The following is a 14126-nucleotide window of genomic DNA, read 5'->3' as shown; positions in this document are numbered from 1 at the left end:
TGTCGTGCACTTGTCCCTAGCAGTAAAATTAGCTCTTTTTGTCACTTTTGTATGTAGTTTTGTCATTGTGTGACTTTACATGCCCATAGCAATGTCACCGAAACAAATGCCTCCTGTTTTATTGGACCCACTTTGGAAATACTCTCCTCAAAGTTCTGAGATTGAATTTTAATCCCATCAGTCCCATCCACGGTTTGAGTGAGGCTCGCTCAAGAACCGATTTGCATGACTTGCTGTCAATCAACATATCAATAGACCTGGTGCTCATAGGCAGAATGAGCTATCATGCCTGCTTGTAACCCCTCTTCATGTGTTATTGTGATCCAAACAACATGTGGGGATCAAAACCTGTTCGAGGCTGTAAAGAGTTCAGCGTCTGTTACTCACTGGCTGCTGATTGGATGCTTCTTGGATAATTCACCTTCTAGTTGTTGACCCCTGACCCCTATTAAGTCAGAAAAATCAGACGTGGTTTGATTTGAGTTAAAGGAGAAACTTCTGCACAATGCTCGGCTCCAGATAAATAGTTTAATTATCTTTTGGAGGCAACATTTCAATCTGCGAGATCTTCCTCTGGCAACTCTGATGAAGATCTTGCCTGAGGAAGATCTCGTAGATTGAATTGTTGCCTCTGCAGGAGAATTAAACTAATTATTTGGAGGCTAACAGTGTGCAGACTTTCTCCTTTGTGGCCTGTAGTAATATATTTTTTTGTCTTGCACCTGAAAATTTTTGCCAGGTTGTGCGGACACTTTCACATCTGGAGTAAAAGTTACTTTGAGTAAATCTTACTTGTTTGATGCTGATTTTATGAGCAAAATGTTTTTATTATGAGGCTGTTTTAAGTCTGTTTCACCGAAACCGTCGCAGATGTTACGCATTAGTCAGATTACTGTTTGGCAACTTCAAAATTCGGATAAAATGCAGCTTGCAACACTTGTTTGTCGGCGAACCTAAATTCTACATGTACATATAATCCACCATAAACCTTCAGCAAGTCTTCACTGTCAACTCGTCCAGGTTTTTCTGAAAAGAAAATGTGCAGCAGATTCATGTTTGCAGCCGATGGGAGACGTCGAGATGCTGATGACTGGTACAAACAGAATAGAATAGTAGAAAAATGCTGCTTTTGGCCTTGGACCGAAAGGTTAAACGAAGCTGGCTTTTTCCGCATTTTATAGCAAACAGGCGTCAAATTCACATCGACACACTTTAACCTTATGCTCGATAATGTTTCTCTCATCACAAGTTTTGCTGAACTGTGTCCACGCCTGTGCCCTTATTTTTCTACATCTTCACCTGCAGACTGGAGGAGAAGCGACGGTTGTCGTAGGTGCGTCATGCAAAGCTGATTTCTTGTATTGACACCACCTGATATGGAAATACAGTTTCCTCCTCGCTGCTCACTTTTTCATTTAGATTGGTCCGTCAATAGGCTGTCAGTTCTAGCCTGTACTCACATGAAAAGGAAAAAACAGTCGTCACAACGATAGCATCTAAGGAGCCTTTTTGTGACAAAAGAGCTTTGATTCCCTCACCCATAATACTTTGAAAGGGATGCCTATTCCTGTCTTCCATTTATGTGCAGCTCTGTGATGAGGGCAGCTGAATGCCGCACACACACACACACCCACACACACACAGACGCAAAATAAAAAAATAAAGTGAAAGCTCGCCCTGATTGCTAGCTTGATTACTTTCATTGATGTGGATGACAAATCTGCATGGTGGCAAAGCTGGCAAACCAGAAAAGGCAGCGGGGCACCACATTGAAAGGCCTGGGAAGCACTCCTGCATGTCTTTAATTAACATGTGTGCGTCAAGGGCGACTCCAAACACGGCGTATTGTGCTAAAGTAAATTAGGAAAGTGTAAAGGTGTATTTAGAGGCTCATGTCGGGCAGTTGACATGCAGCTTTCATGTGATAGACGCTGATTTGTAGAATGGGTAGTATCTGCAGAGGTGCACGGATGCTAGGCTATTTCTAGCATTCACACTGGCACTGACACAGCTGCTTAGCTCACTATCAGAAATTGAATTTGTCCATTTCTGATGCGACGGCTGATACTTTTAATGGGTGCAGTATATCTGCTTTCTTTCACTGTAAAGCCCTCTTAACCTTCAATAGGTTTCACTCGACCATCTCTAATTACATATCAGACATCTGCAAATGCAGTTTGAGCAGCCGCAGTTACAATCTGAGCAGCCTGAATTATAATTCGAGGTATCTGCAGATGCTTTCTGGCTAGTGAGAGCAACAATTCAAGATATCTTCAAAGAGATTTCGACAATGGCGTCGCAGAAATCACTGCACTGTTTTATCATTTATCATATATCATGACAGGATTCACATTACGCTTCTATGAGTGGTCAAAACGTTCGTTTAAGATCTCTCTAATTACATTTTGACTCATGAGAATGAACTGTTGAGTTGCATGGAGAATGTAATGAGACATATTATGACAAGTCAAAAGTAGATATCATATCGAGGTATCACTCCTTATATTCTGGATACAACTGGGCTGTTAATTCTTACTGTTCAGAAAGTAATTAGAGACATCTTGAATTCAGACTTTGACTGCTCATTAATGCATCGTGGATATGTTTAATGTGAGTCTTTAAACTGTAATAAGGGTGTCTGTGTGACGGTCCGCTGCCAATAATCATTAATTAACACACCGTCAGTTGCCTCTTCTGAGAAGTGAGATGTGATCTGGACTTGAACAGCCTGTTTTTTTTGGCCCCGTGCTGTAAGTTTCACCAACACGATCCACACACTGCTCCTGTGTTTCCTTGTGCGCCGCATGCTGAGTGCATTATGTTTCAGGGTTATATTGAGCACAGTCCGATGTATGAACAAGTGACGCCCACGTTCATGTTAGTTTTCCATTCAGTGTGAAAATACTGACAGGAACATGAATGACTAATTTAATAAGCATTCAGATCAGAACCTGGATTTAAAAAAAAAAACTGTGTTTATACCTTTTTCTTTTCCCTTTTGAGAGCTTGACAAACATTGTTAAGGCCCATTTTTATGAAAATCCAAATTCATTTTCCCCTCACATGGAAACGGAGCCATTATCTCTGCGGTGTTATGACTCAGCCGGCAGGTGCAGATATGAGGAGCCGCCGCTGTCTGATGGAGACAAAGTGTATAAATGGCAGTCAGAATTCTGAAAAATCATTTCTGACTTTGATTGAAAGCTGATTCTCTTATGTGAAAAGTCACCACATCAGAGAGCGAGAGCAGTGAACCCTGCCTCATCCCTGCTGGAAACTGCCTTTCTGCATTTTCATATTTATCCTCTAAAGAAAAGCTATCTGCTCTCACTTTGTACCTGCTGTCAAGCCATCACACGCATCTATTTGTGTAGATTTAACAGTCTATTAAACTGCCTTTTTGGCTCGTTTGGAATCCGCTTATTCAGGAGAGAAAATAGAATTTCTCTTTATTTAATTTTGTTCTGAAAATGCTCTCGGCGATTCAGCTAATTTCAACTGCTTTTATCTCCCACAGTTCGACACACTGTTTCCACTTAACCTGCAAATTCTTTAAGTCCTCCATCTCAAAATGCAGCTGCGGTGTTACATTTCACATGCCAGCAGTGGTAACTTGAGTCTAAGTGTCGATACTCCTGGTCAAATGTTGTTCAGTCACATCTTTACTTATTAAGTATTTGGAGTATTTGCTTTAAAAATGTTCAAGTGTTCAGAAGTGCATTTTCTTTGCAATGCGTTGTTGTATTATTGCCACAATGCATTTACTGAATTACTCAGACAGCCTCCTGAATGCAACAACTTTCTAATAGATGCTTGTAGAATCTGCTTTTTGATGCCTTTGGTCCTTGTGCGTGCGTGCGTGCGTGCGTGCGTGCGTGCGTGCGTGCGTGCGTGCGTGCGTGCGTGCGTGCGTGCGTGTGTGTGTGCTGAAGCTGCAGCATGATAATAAATTACACCAAAATGTTAAAAAGTATCGATACATTGGAGTTTAGAAATGCTATGGCCTTTGATAATTTAGCCCTGGGGCCTGTTTAATACCTGGTTTCAGTACCCATCCCTACTAATAGTCTTTATTTAACAAGATTAAAACGTGTTTCTGAGAGGGATTTAATCAGTAACATTAGCTCTGCATTTAGCTAGATATCTATCAGGAGCGTCAACAGTTGACTTGGTGGGAAATTCTGTAAAAAGTCATGTGACTCAAGCAGAGAACTTGGACTTCATGGTATGGCCACGATCGCTGTGGTGATGAGGAATCGTCATCTTTATCTGCCTTTCTTAAATGGTAAATGTACTTTCTGTCCAGCCTGCATGCAAAGTATTCACTTTCAAAGATGCTGTTTACACACAGAGTTTTCAGCGCAAAGAAAAAAACATTTTTTAATTGAACTTAGTCGAGTTTTTGGATTTTTTTGAATGTTAAATTGTGCAGGAATTGTGCAGAAAACTGATGCTGAAAACTCTTGTCAACTTTTTAAGGATCCATTTCAGTAAAATCCCCTTTAATTTACTCAGATCTAAGCATTCAAACACTGAGCTGCTTTTTATTTTCTCTTTAAAGTGATGCCTAAACCACTTTGAATTATGTTTCAAGTTGCTACCTTCATATTTTTTTCATTCACAAGTTTACATTTGCAATTTCTGCACAAGCAGATAATTCAGACTTTTAATTACATTTTTGAAAACTTTGAATGGTGATTCATCATAAAGAACATGCGGCTGCAGAAATAAACACTCAGACTGCCACACTTTTCTCTAGTAATGACAGGAGCCTCCGAAATGTGACGCATGCAGTAAACCTCAGTTACTTAAGGAAGTTAAGCTTAATAGGAAGATGCCTCCATCAGCGTCGAGTATCTGCGCGCTTGAAAATGTTTCCATCTGGCAAACTAAATAACTTACAGTTATTGTGGAGAAACAGACTCATTAACTGCAAATGAGTCAGAAAACAGTGCAGCTGTTGAAAAAAGAAAAAAAAAACATGAGGCTTTCTTGGAGCGATCTTTGCTGGAAATATCTGTGTTGCTGTAAGTCTCTTAGATTGCCTCAGAAATTGTAAATAGGCTCATGCTTTTATAAACAGTATGTGTTTATGCTGAAGTCTGCCTCATCTCAATGACTCAAATGGCACAAATCCAAACTAAGATAGCAGAATTTTAAACTTCGATCAGTGCTAGTATAAAAAGACGATACCTGATGCCTCTTCCAACAACACGGCTAAAAAGGAAAACGTCTTTGGCACACAATGTGCACACAGTGCTGGTGCAGGCATACCTGTTACATGTAGGTATTAATGGTTGATGACCCGTTATTTCCTCTGTGCAGTCCTGGGTGAAGATCTGATTCAGTTTTTTTGTAGCTTCAAATGTATAAATTGCAAAGTTTCTTTACTCTGATGCAACCTTAATCCAAGCAGATACCTCTCATGCTATCTTCTCTGTGTGAGTTTTTTTGAAAGATTATTACTATCAATTCCAAAGTGTCAAAGTGCTTAAAAAACTAATAAAATCAGGCAGCCGACGCACTGTCAAATTGATGAATATTAAAAAGAAACAAAGATGTGCAAATATAGAGCATAAAAGATAGGCACTAGGGAGGCTTAAAGGGTTAATAAAGTAATATAATGCAATGTCAACAGTGAAAGACATCATTTATTAATTTTAAGGACAATGAGGGTAAGCCTGTGTGTACAGATCCCATGCATCTGTGCAGCAGTGTGCGATGGCTAACAGTTTCTCCATGGTGATGGCCGATTCCCCGCCTCCCAGCTTGAAATGAAAGAGGAGTGGCTGAGCCTCGGAGCCTCTCTCAGGGCACAGCACCATGGCTACTCACCAGAACATGGCCAAGTGAATAGATGAAAAGCCAAGCATGTCGGGAGCTCATGTCGGTGACAGCTGCACTGGAGCCCCCGCCTGCATTTTTTTTTCTGTAGCAGAATGACCCTTCTTTATTTGAGCTTCATGTGTGCTTTCTTCAATGAGTCTGAACTCCTACAAATGGCATATATTAAGTGTCCAGTATCCACTAGCGATTCATTTCATGGTTTCAACTGGATGCTGTGTGATTTAAACTGTGGGAAGGATTATTTTGTGCAGGTTTCTTGCACGGGATCAATTCCTCAACAGGAAACAATGTCAGAGTGGACCCTCGTCAATGTTTCGCATTTTATTTTTGGGCTGCTTGTGAAACATGCTGTACTACCTGCTTGTGGAGACCCCGTTAAGCCCCACCATTCAAGCTCTGTGAAATATCTTGAGGGCGACTGTTGATTAAGGGCTCTTGGGCAGCAGCAGAGCCTGTTTTGGTGTACAGCATCCAGTATTGCTCACAGGTTGCCTGTAGGTATGGACGTTTGTATCCATTTTGGATTGTGCACAGACCATTGAATAGAAGAATTTGTACTCTCCTCAAGAGAGACGCACAAACAAAGCTTGAAACTTGCATCTTGGGGGTTTGAGCATTTTTATTTTTATTTATTTTTTTCTTTTATTTGAGGCCTTTTATAGTTTCCTGCTTGCAGAGCCAAGCCAAATGGGTGTAAAAAGGAGAAACAAAATGGAATTACACTTTGCAACAACACGAGTATTCATGTAGCAAAGAACAGAGACAATGAAAATTCAGATGCTAGAACAATTTGAACGCGTTGTGCAGTAGTTCTGGTGATAGGACAAACATGCATCATTGGTTTGTTAGGGGATCTTTTATTCTTTTTACCCTTCTCCCTTGCTACAAGGTAAACAAGCAAACACAAAGCTAACAGGCTGGTCCCTGGAGAACCGCCTGCATACAAAGTGGTGATGAGTGTCAGCACTGATTTCAGAAGGGTTCGTGTTCAGATCCCACCCCTCCTTCACAATCCCTGGGAGTGCCTTTGAGGTACACCGCCGCGCTGCATGCTGTGTTACACTCACCTCAAGGGAAGCAAAGAAAAGAATTAAAGAGGAGTCTGTACATTTTTGCAAGTGAAGCAACTATGGTGCTCAGTAAAAGTAATAAGAGTTGAAACTTCAAATACCACCTGAAAATGAGCAGTGACGGTTTTAAAATGGGCCAGATTAATGAGAGAGAAAAGTATTTGACCAGGGTATACTTTTAATAAGCCTTGCCAAGCTATACATATTTTATGTAGTCCTCAGCGTTGATGAGATTTAGGGATGGAGTATGTGGAGCCGGTTGAAGCACTGTTGTATGTCCTCTCCACTGCCAGGCAGAGAGTGGTGAATAGAGCAAGCCAAACAGTTCACTGAAAAGACCGCAAAGTGCTCTTGACCCTTGACCCGTCTTGCATGCTTTGTGGCCTATCAGTGTTGTCCTCCTTGTCCATGGCATTTACCGGAAACAAACTGCCACGGATGGCTTCCTCAAGATTAAATGTTGACTCTCCACGACTGTCAGTTTACCTCAAGTTTGCTCCTGACAGCAGGAGATGGTGAATAAACACAGTGAGCTCCATAAGAGAGGCGGCATATGCATGCTGAGGCTTGAGGACACAACCAATGCAATCATCATGCCCAAACGCAGCATCCATCAGCAGGCTGATGGATTCCATTAATAAAAGACCTTTGGTGTTATATCCTCTGTTCAGCATGTACTCCTTCAGTGCCACCAATATAATATTGACCTAATCATTCTCTACCCCTGCAGCGCTAGCTTGGAACCTGAAATACCATTGTTATTTATCCCATAATGAGATGTTGACATTTACGGATAAATTGAAGGAAGAGTTTCAACAGCAGTCCTGTGTGAGTACATTGTAATATAAAAAGATATGCTGTACAATGGCCTTTTGTCTTTGCTCACAATAAACACAAACACAATAAACAACGAAAGAGGCCAGGGCGTAATTGAAAAGCGCAGTAGACAATGTGCATGTTTTGACAATAGAAATAATCATAATGGTCAAAAATAATTCAATTGCTCTAATGTAATGTCTATGAACTGTTTTTGCACAGAGTAATGCATTAGCTGTTCTTTTTTGTGCTCTTGAGCACCGGATCAGGTGTGATAAAGATAATGAAAATCACGTAGCGTCAAAGAGGTTCTGACAGACCATCTGACCACTGTTGAAGGGAGAAGACAGGCCTTCACCCTGACTGTTTAAACCAATGATTGTTAGCTGCTAATCTCAACTAGAGATCTTGCAGTGATGCAAATACAGCTGAGATCTCCTGAATCCCAATGCCGCATCTTCCAAGAGGAAGGCATACTGACAGACTCGTTCTGAACCTCAACCGTCTCCCTGTAGTTAAAAAGCAGGGGGGTGGAGGAAATTTGCCTTGAAATGCAAAAGGCTCTGGTTGTCATAGGTAACATGCCTCTCCAGTGTCACTTGGAGTTCAGAAACAGCACCTGGTGCTCCTTGAGGAAACAACCAGCCTGACAAGGGTACTGACAAGCGGATCGCAACTGATTGATGGATCTCGGATTCAGGATGAGCACCGTGGTTTCCATGCGGCTCCTGGAATAGTGGATCTGCTCCTCAGACTTGCACACTGGAGTGGCCATTGGACGTCTATGCTACATGTGTTTGGGAACTTGAACAAGGTGTATGTAGTGTCCCCTGAAGTGTCTTAAAAGGTTCGTGTTATGATGAGCCAGAGGCATCTGAACCATGGAGAGAGCTGTGTTTGCATTTCGAGTGGTGATTTAGGAACATTCTTGGTGAACATTATGCATTATCACCAATTCTGTTTGTTATTTTCAGGGACATAATCTTGAGGTGCAGGCAAGGAGTAGAGTGTAGGATGCCTCGTTTGGTAACCTGGAGTAGCTATAGGGTCTCAACTGGGACAGATATTTTTGCTTAAAGTGTTTCCCAGTGCAGCTTTCAGAATCTGCCTGCCTGCAAGAACCTGCTAAAGGAATTAATTTTGGGGGGGAAATGTGGAGATAAACATTTCCTGAAGAATCATCATTGTTTTATTGCTACAAACACACAAGGACACAGTAGCATCTTTAACATCAGCTGAGATTGGGTTTCATGTGCGATAAGAATTGTTATTGGCAGATGTTCTACTGGGAAATTGCTAGTTTGATCATTTGTAGCAACTGACACTGACAGTTTAGCACCATTTCATTTTATTTCTTTGTTTGCAGCAAAAATGCAAACCATGCTGGGATTTTTCATAAAATCCTGTGATGAAATCATGCAAGAGCTGTGCAGTTGCATTTCCAGCAGAGATGTAAGAGCATCCTCGCTGAAGCTTGTGTATTGTTGAGTTGTGTGTATTTCTGCCTGCCAATTGTTCCAACAGCATGTTATTCTGAAACCTCAAGAGCCTGAAAAATGTATTGAAAACACCCAGCCAATGTCCCTTTGATTGGCTAGTGTTTGTTGCTTAGGTTGGTTAGAGTTAGGGTTAGATGGTTAGGGTTAGAAAAAATGTCAGAGCCAATCAGAGGCAGAGTTTGGCTGGGTCTTGAAGGTGTGACTACTGGTGGGGAACAAAATAAGACAGGGAATCAGATCATTTATAGTGTTGTACTAGGTTGTTCACATGAAAAGTGAAAGAAAAAGTTTTGTAGAGAATGAAAAAAGAGTTAGGGAGAGAAGTTCAAACCCTGACTCCTCTCTCACCTCCCACCATGAAGTGGGCGTGAATGTCTGATCATCAGTTTCGTGAAGTTACTGTACAGAAATGGTTGCATGCAGCCCCCCCTCTAAACTGACATTTGAATGGTGTGAAGGGGTTTCTGAAGCTCTTTGTCCATCCCACAAGCAGTTCTGATGGAGTGCACTAGCCCCGTTAGGACTGCACCTCCTCTGCTGATAATGTACAGTAGTCCTGTTGGCTTCTTGGCTTCATCCGGCTCCTGTTGAAGAGTTTTGCAGTTGAGCTGAAAGTGGTGGGGATCAGCAATGCAGTACCAAATCAATGGAGAATCCCTCTAAGTTTGCAAAGAAGTGTGATCATTGGCAGTGCGATTATTGGCGGTGTGCTGATACAGAGACCATTTGTCTCAGTGCAATGGACTGGACAGAGCTTGGCTTGTGAGTAAGAAGGGAGATTTAAATTATTTCTTTTTAACAGACAGGCGTCCATCTGTCTATCCCACCTGGTAGTTCCTGATTTTATTGGTTTGGAACAAAGACAGAATAAACAGTGGAAATAGCTTCTGGGTCTGAAAAGTGAAGCCAATGGACAAATGCCTTAAACCAGCATCTTTTTGGATGGCCACCAGGGGGCAGCTCCAGTGGTTGCAAAAAGAAGTCTGATAGTATGTAAGTTTATGAGAAAATTACTCCATGTCTCACTTTATTTATTAGCTTTATTGATTTATTGATCTTTTGATTATTCCCTTGATTAATTGATTAGTTAATAGCTCAAGATGATTTCCTCAAATGCCTCATTTTGTTTCACAACCCAAAGATATTTGTTTCATAGCAGTGTGAAGAAACCAGAAAATATAACATTTAAGGAGCTGGAATGAGAGAATCTTCACCTTTTATTTGATGCTTAAAGCTGATTAATTGATTTTCAAAATAGCTGGCAATTAATTTATTAATTGACAACTAATCGATTGATTGTTGCAGCACTAATTTTCTCAGTTTCCTCATGAGTCTATGCTCTCAATCATCAGTTTCTTTTGCAACACACCATGATGTTCATTTTATAAATTATGCTCCCATTAAAATAGTAAAAGTAAAAGTAAAAAAAGTAAAATAGAGCGGGATATACTGTAAGGTGTGGCTGCTTTGTGATTGACATGTCGCCACCACGGCTTGTCCTCAAGTCCTCCGTCCCATCCAATCAGCAGAGATGGGTTGCAATGCATATCTTGCCCCGGTCCACCCTCTCATCCAAACATGGTCATTCTGGCTTCAAAAACCAAGATGGCGACGGACATAATGCTAAACTCAAGGCTTCAAAAGAGTAGCCCACAAACCAGCGAGTGATGTCGCGGTGGGTTTACGCTTGTTTTGCAGGCAACAAGATTCAAAACACTTTGAAGATTGAGAGCAGAACTGAAGTGTAGGCATTACATGTTCAGGTGAAGCTTTATTATGTGCTCTTTGAACAGCAAATATTGAGAATGAGGAAAAACATCCCCTGAAAAAATCCACTAAAAGCTTTCTCTGCCTGCTATGCTGTTAATTGAGGTGTTTTGTCATGTTGGAGGTGATGGAGTGAAGACAGAAATATGCACTCTGCTAAATGCTGACAGATGAAAATGGTCCATCTGTCCATCTTTGAATACCAACAACGGCCTTCCCTTAAGATATATGGCAGTTTCTGTGATCGCTCTGATGTTCAGCGCGTTGAAGGGGTTGATGGCCATCAGACAGCTCTGACTTCAAACAGGATTATTCAAGGCTGGTAACTAGCTTCAAGTGTTCTGTTTTTAGAGTTGTTCAAGGATCTTTTTTTTTTTTTTTTTTTTGAGTTGTCCTTTGAGGAGGGGTCTTAAAGTCATCTTTACACTTATGACTTGTTCTTCTGAGATTAAAAATCCACCATAAGCAGAGTGTTGCTGTAATGACTGCACAGGCTCAATGATAAAAATGGAGCTTGCCTGACTTCTCTGTATACCTGGTATGTCTGTGTGTGTAACATCAGAACAGCTTTAATATAATTAAAACTCCAGCTGAAACAAGATTCAAGGATATGTACTCAAACATTATTTGGTGTGCTGCTAATTTTGGAGAAGGATGCTTTACATGACTGTTAAAAAGGAGTGATCTTGACAGCGTGGCTCTGTATATGACCTCAGCGCTTACTATTGACTCTCTGAAGGCAAAAACCTGTGGAATTCATTTTGCAATCTGTAGTGGATGAATTTAAAGCTGCACTTTGCATTTTGGCATCTCTCGACAAGAGAACTGTCAAAAATATCTGAACTTTAATATCTTGCCGTGTGATACAGACATGTCATTGAGAAGCTGCACAGAGAACATCTGTGTCTACCACACCATCTGTGCTCCTTTTATTCCAAAAGAAGCACAACATGGACCACTGAGTCCAGCTTTCACTCAACAGAGCTGGTCAAGTGGCAATTAGGATATTGGATTCTTCACTACCAATGTGCGAAGAAGTATCTACTCCTGATGTTATTATCATTTGAGCATAGACGCCGAACATACAGTACAGAGTCTCCACTCGGACAGAAGTGTTTTTGCATAAAGCATTTCCTTCATTTGCTTCTTGGAGGACTTTTTGAAAGCATTGCATTAAACCTTTGGCATGATGAAATATTTCATGCAGACATTAAAAATGACAGAAAACAAGTGAAATCCAAAGATCCATTTGGTGAATAATCACTGTACGTTTCTTTATGTGAGCTGAGTTGGTTATCGCCGCAGGTTTTACTGGATAATTGCTAGTTTCATAATTAATAATGGCCAGTACATTGGTTAATGGTATTGTAGTAAGTGGCACCGTTTGATTTAATTCCATTATTTGCAGCAAAATGCAAAGCAGGATTTTGCAGCGTAATTAATTCACAAATAAATGCTGCGTGTTTTGATGTTTTTTGATCTGATTCAGATGTTTGTCCAATAAACATGATGTGTGTTTGCTTGTGTTGTTTGTGCTCATGTTTGATGTACATATCAGCAAAGATATGACACTGAAGCTCACACTGTGCAACTGTTTAATATTTCACACACCATTTGCACAGTTTAGTCAGATGTAATGTGAGATATTTGCACTGTTTATGGAGTAGAATGAGTGACGAGAAATGTGCTACATACAGGAAAGTTTCAATTTCAGTTTAATTAACTCAGCCTTTTGTCTCAATGTGAAGGTGATGTGAAGCAAATGGAGAAATCCTTTAAGACAGAAAGTCCTCAAGTCCTCCAGTCTAACATCACCACTAAAATATAAAAGCTATGCTTTTCTCCAGTAGATTATTTGCTTTCCTATACGACTCTGATGCTCATTTTTTCTTCCAACAGCTACACTCAGATGTGGACAAAGGAGATGGCAAGGTGAAGTATGTGCTATCTGGCGAGGGCGCCACCTCCATCTTCACCATTGATGAGAACACAGGAGACATCCACGCCACAAAGCGCCTTGATCGGGAGGCGCAAGCCTACTATACCCTCCAAGCTCAAGCTGTAGATCGACTCACCAATTTACCCGTGGAGCCCAGGTCTGAATTTGTGGTCAAGGTTCAGGACATCAATGACAATGAGCCGAAGTTTCTTGATGGACCGTACTTGGCGGGGGTACCAGAGATGTCACCCTTAGGTAAGCCTCCCCATTTGTCTTAGAAATAATCCCATAACAGTTCCTCCTTTCTCCTTTTCTTCTCGCCCTCATACTCTCTCTCTCCAACATCTGCATTTGATAATTTTCCACATCACTGAATTTGTCTTCATCGGTCTCAGTCTTTAGGTCATGGGGGGGCTCGGGAAGTTTGAAATATTCATTTGAATCCAGCGTGTTTGCTTTGTAAGACTTGATATGTGCTAATCACTTCAAGCCCATTTTTAACTGCATGAGGTTGTTTCACGTGGCTCCACATCCATTGAGGTCCAGGTTAAACTGCTTGACTTTGGGCATCCCTTTGTCAGAGCATGCAGGGTTCTTTTTGGCCTCTTTGGTCTTTTTGCTAATACCATATCCTAATACATAAGACCTTGGACTTTTCTCCTCTTGAGGTCTTTGAGTTTTTCAAAACCTTCGATTCAGTTTTTGAAAGCAGGATTATGTACAAAGATTGAACTCCCAAGGCGCCCTTGGAACTTTGAAAAAAGCAAGGCTATTTATTCATGTAGCACATTTAGAAATTCAAAATACCACAGAAAATACATTAAGAGTAAAATAACAGGATGAAAAAGTAAAAAAGGAAATACAAATCAGTCAAAACATAATAAAAGACAAAATGAAAGAATTCAGTGAAAGCACAGCAGATAAGTTTGCGGCCTTCATTTTGAAATAAACAAATTTTTTGTGAGTTTAGGTTTCAGCCATGAGCAGCACAACAGCTGAAAGCAGCTCCACTCTGTTTTGTTTGTAATCTAACAATAAGAAGACAGATGATCTGACAGGTCTGTAGGGTTCATGTTGTGGGTGAAGTCAGAAAAATAAAGTCTTAGACTGAGAGGGTTGTGGACATCTTCAGCTCCATTGGAGTCATAGACAAAATGTGTAATTTACAGCACTTGGATGCACTATTGT

General features: G+C 40.8%; 1 protein-coding gene across 1 annotated transcript in view; it reads left to right on the top strand.

The window, feature by feature from the left end:
- The window catches only part of cdh7a (cadherin 7a), a 101410-nt gene that overhangs the window by 29935 nt on the left and 57349 nt on the right, over positions 1–14126 (top strand). Inside the window, exon 3 of the mRNA XM_070985769.1 lies at positions 12899–13193. Coding sequence (XP_070841870.1) covers positions 12899–13193 — 295 coding nt within the window. The remainder of the gene's footprint in view (positions 1–12898; positions 13194–14126) is intronic.

The sequence above is a fragment of the Chaetodon trifascialis genome, chromosome 18, assembly GCF_039877785.1.
Source record: "Chaetodon trifascialis isolate fChaTrf1 chromosome 18, fChaTrf1.hap1, whole genome shotgun sequence".
Lineage (NCBI taxonomy): Eukaryota > Metazoa > Chordata > Actinopteri > Chaetodontiformes > Chaetodontidae > Chaetodon > Chaetodon trifascialis.
The sequence above is the reverse complement of the archived record's forward strand: the minus strand, read 5'-3'. Positions and strand labels throughout refer to the sequence as shown.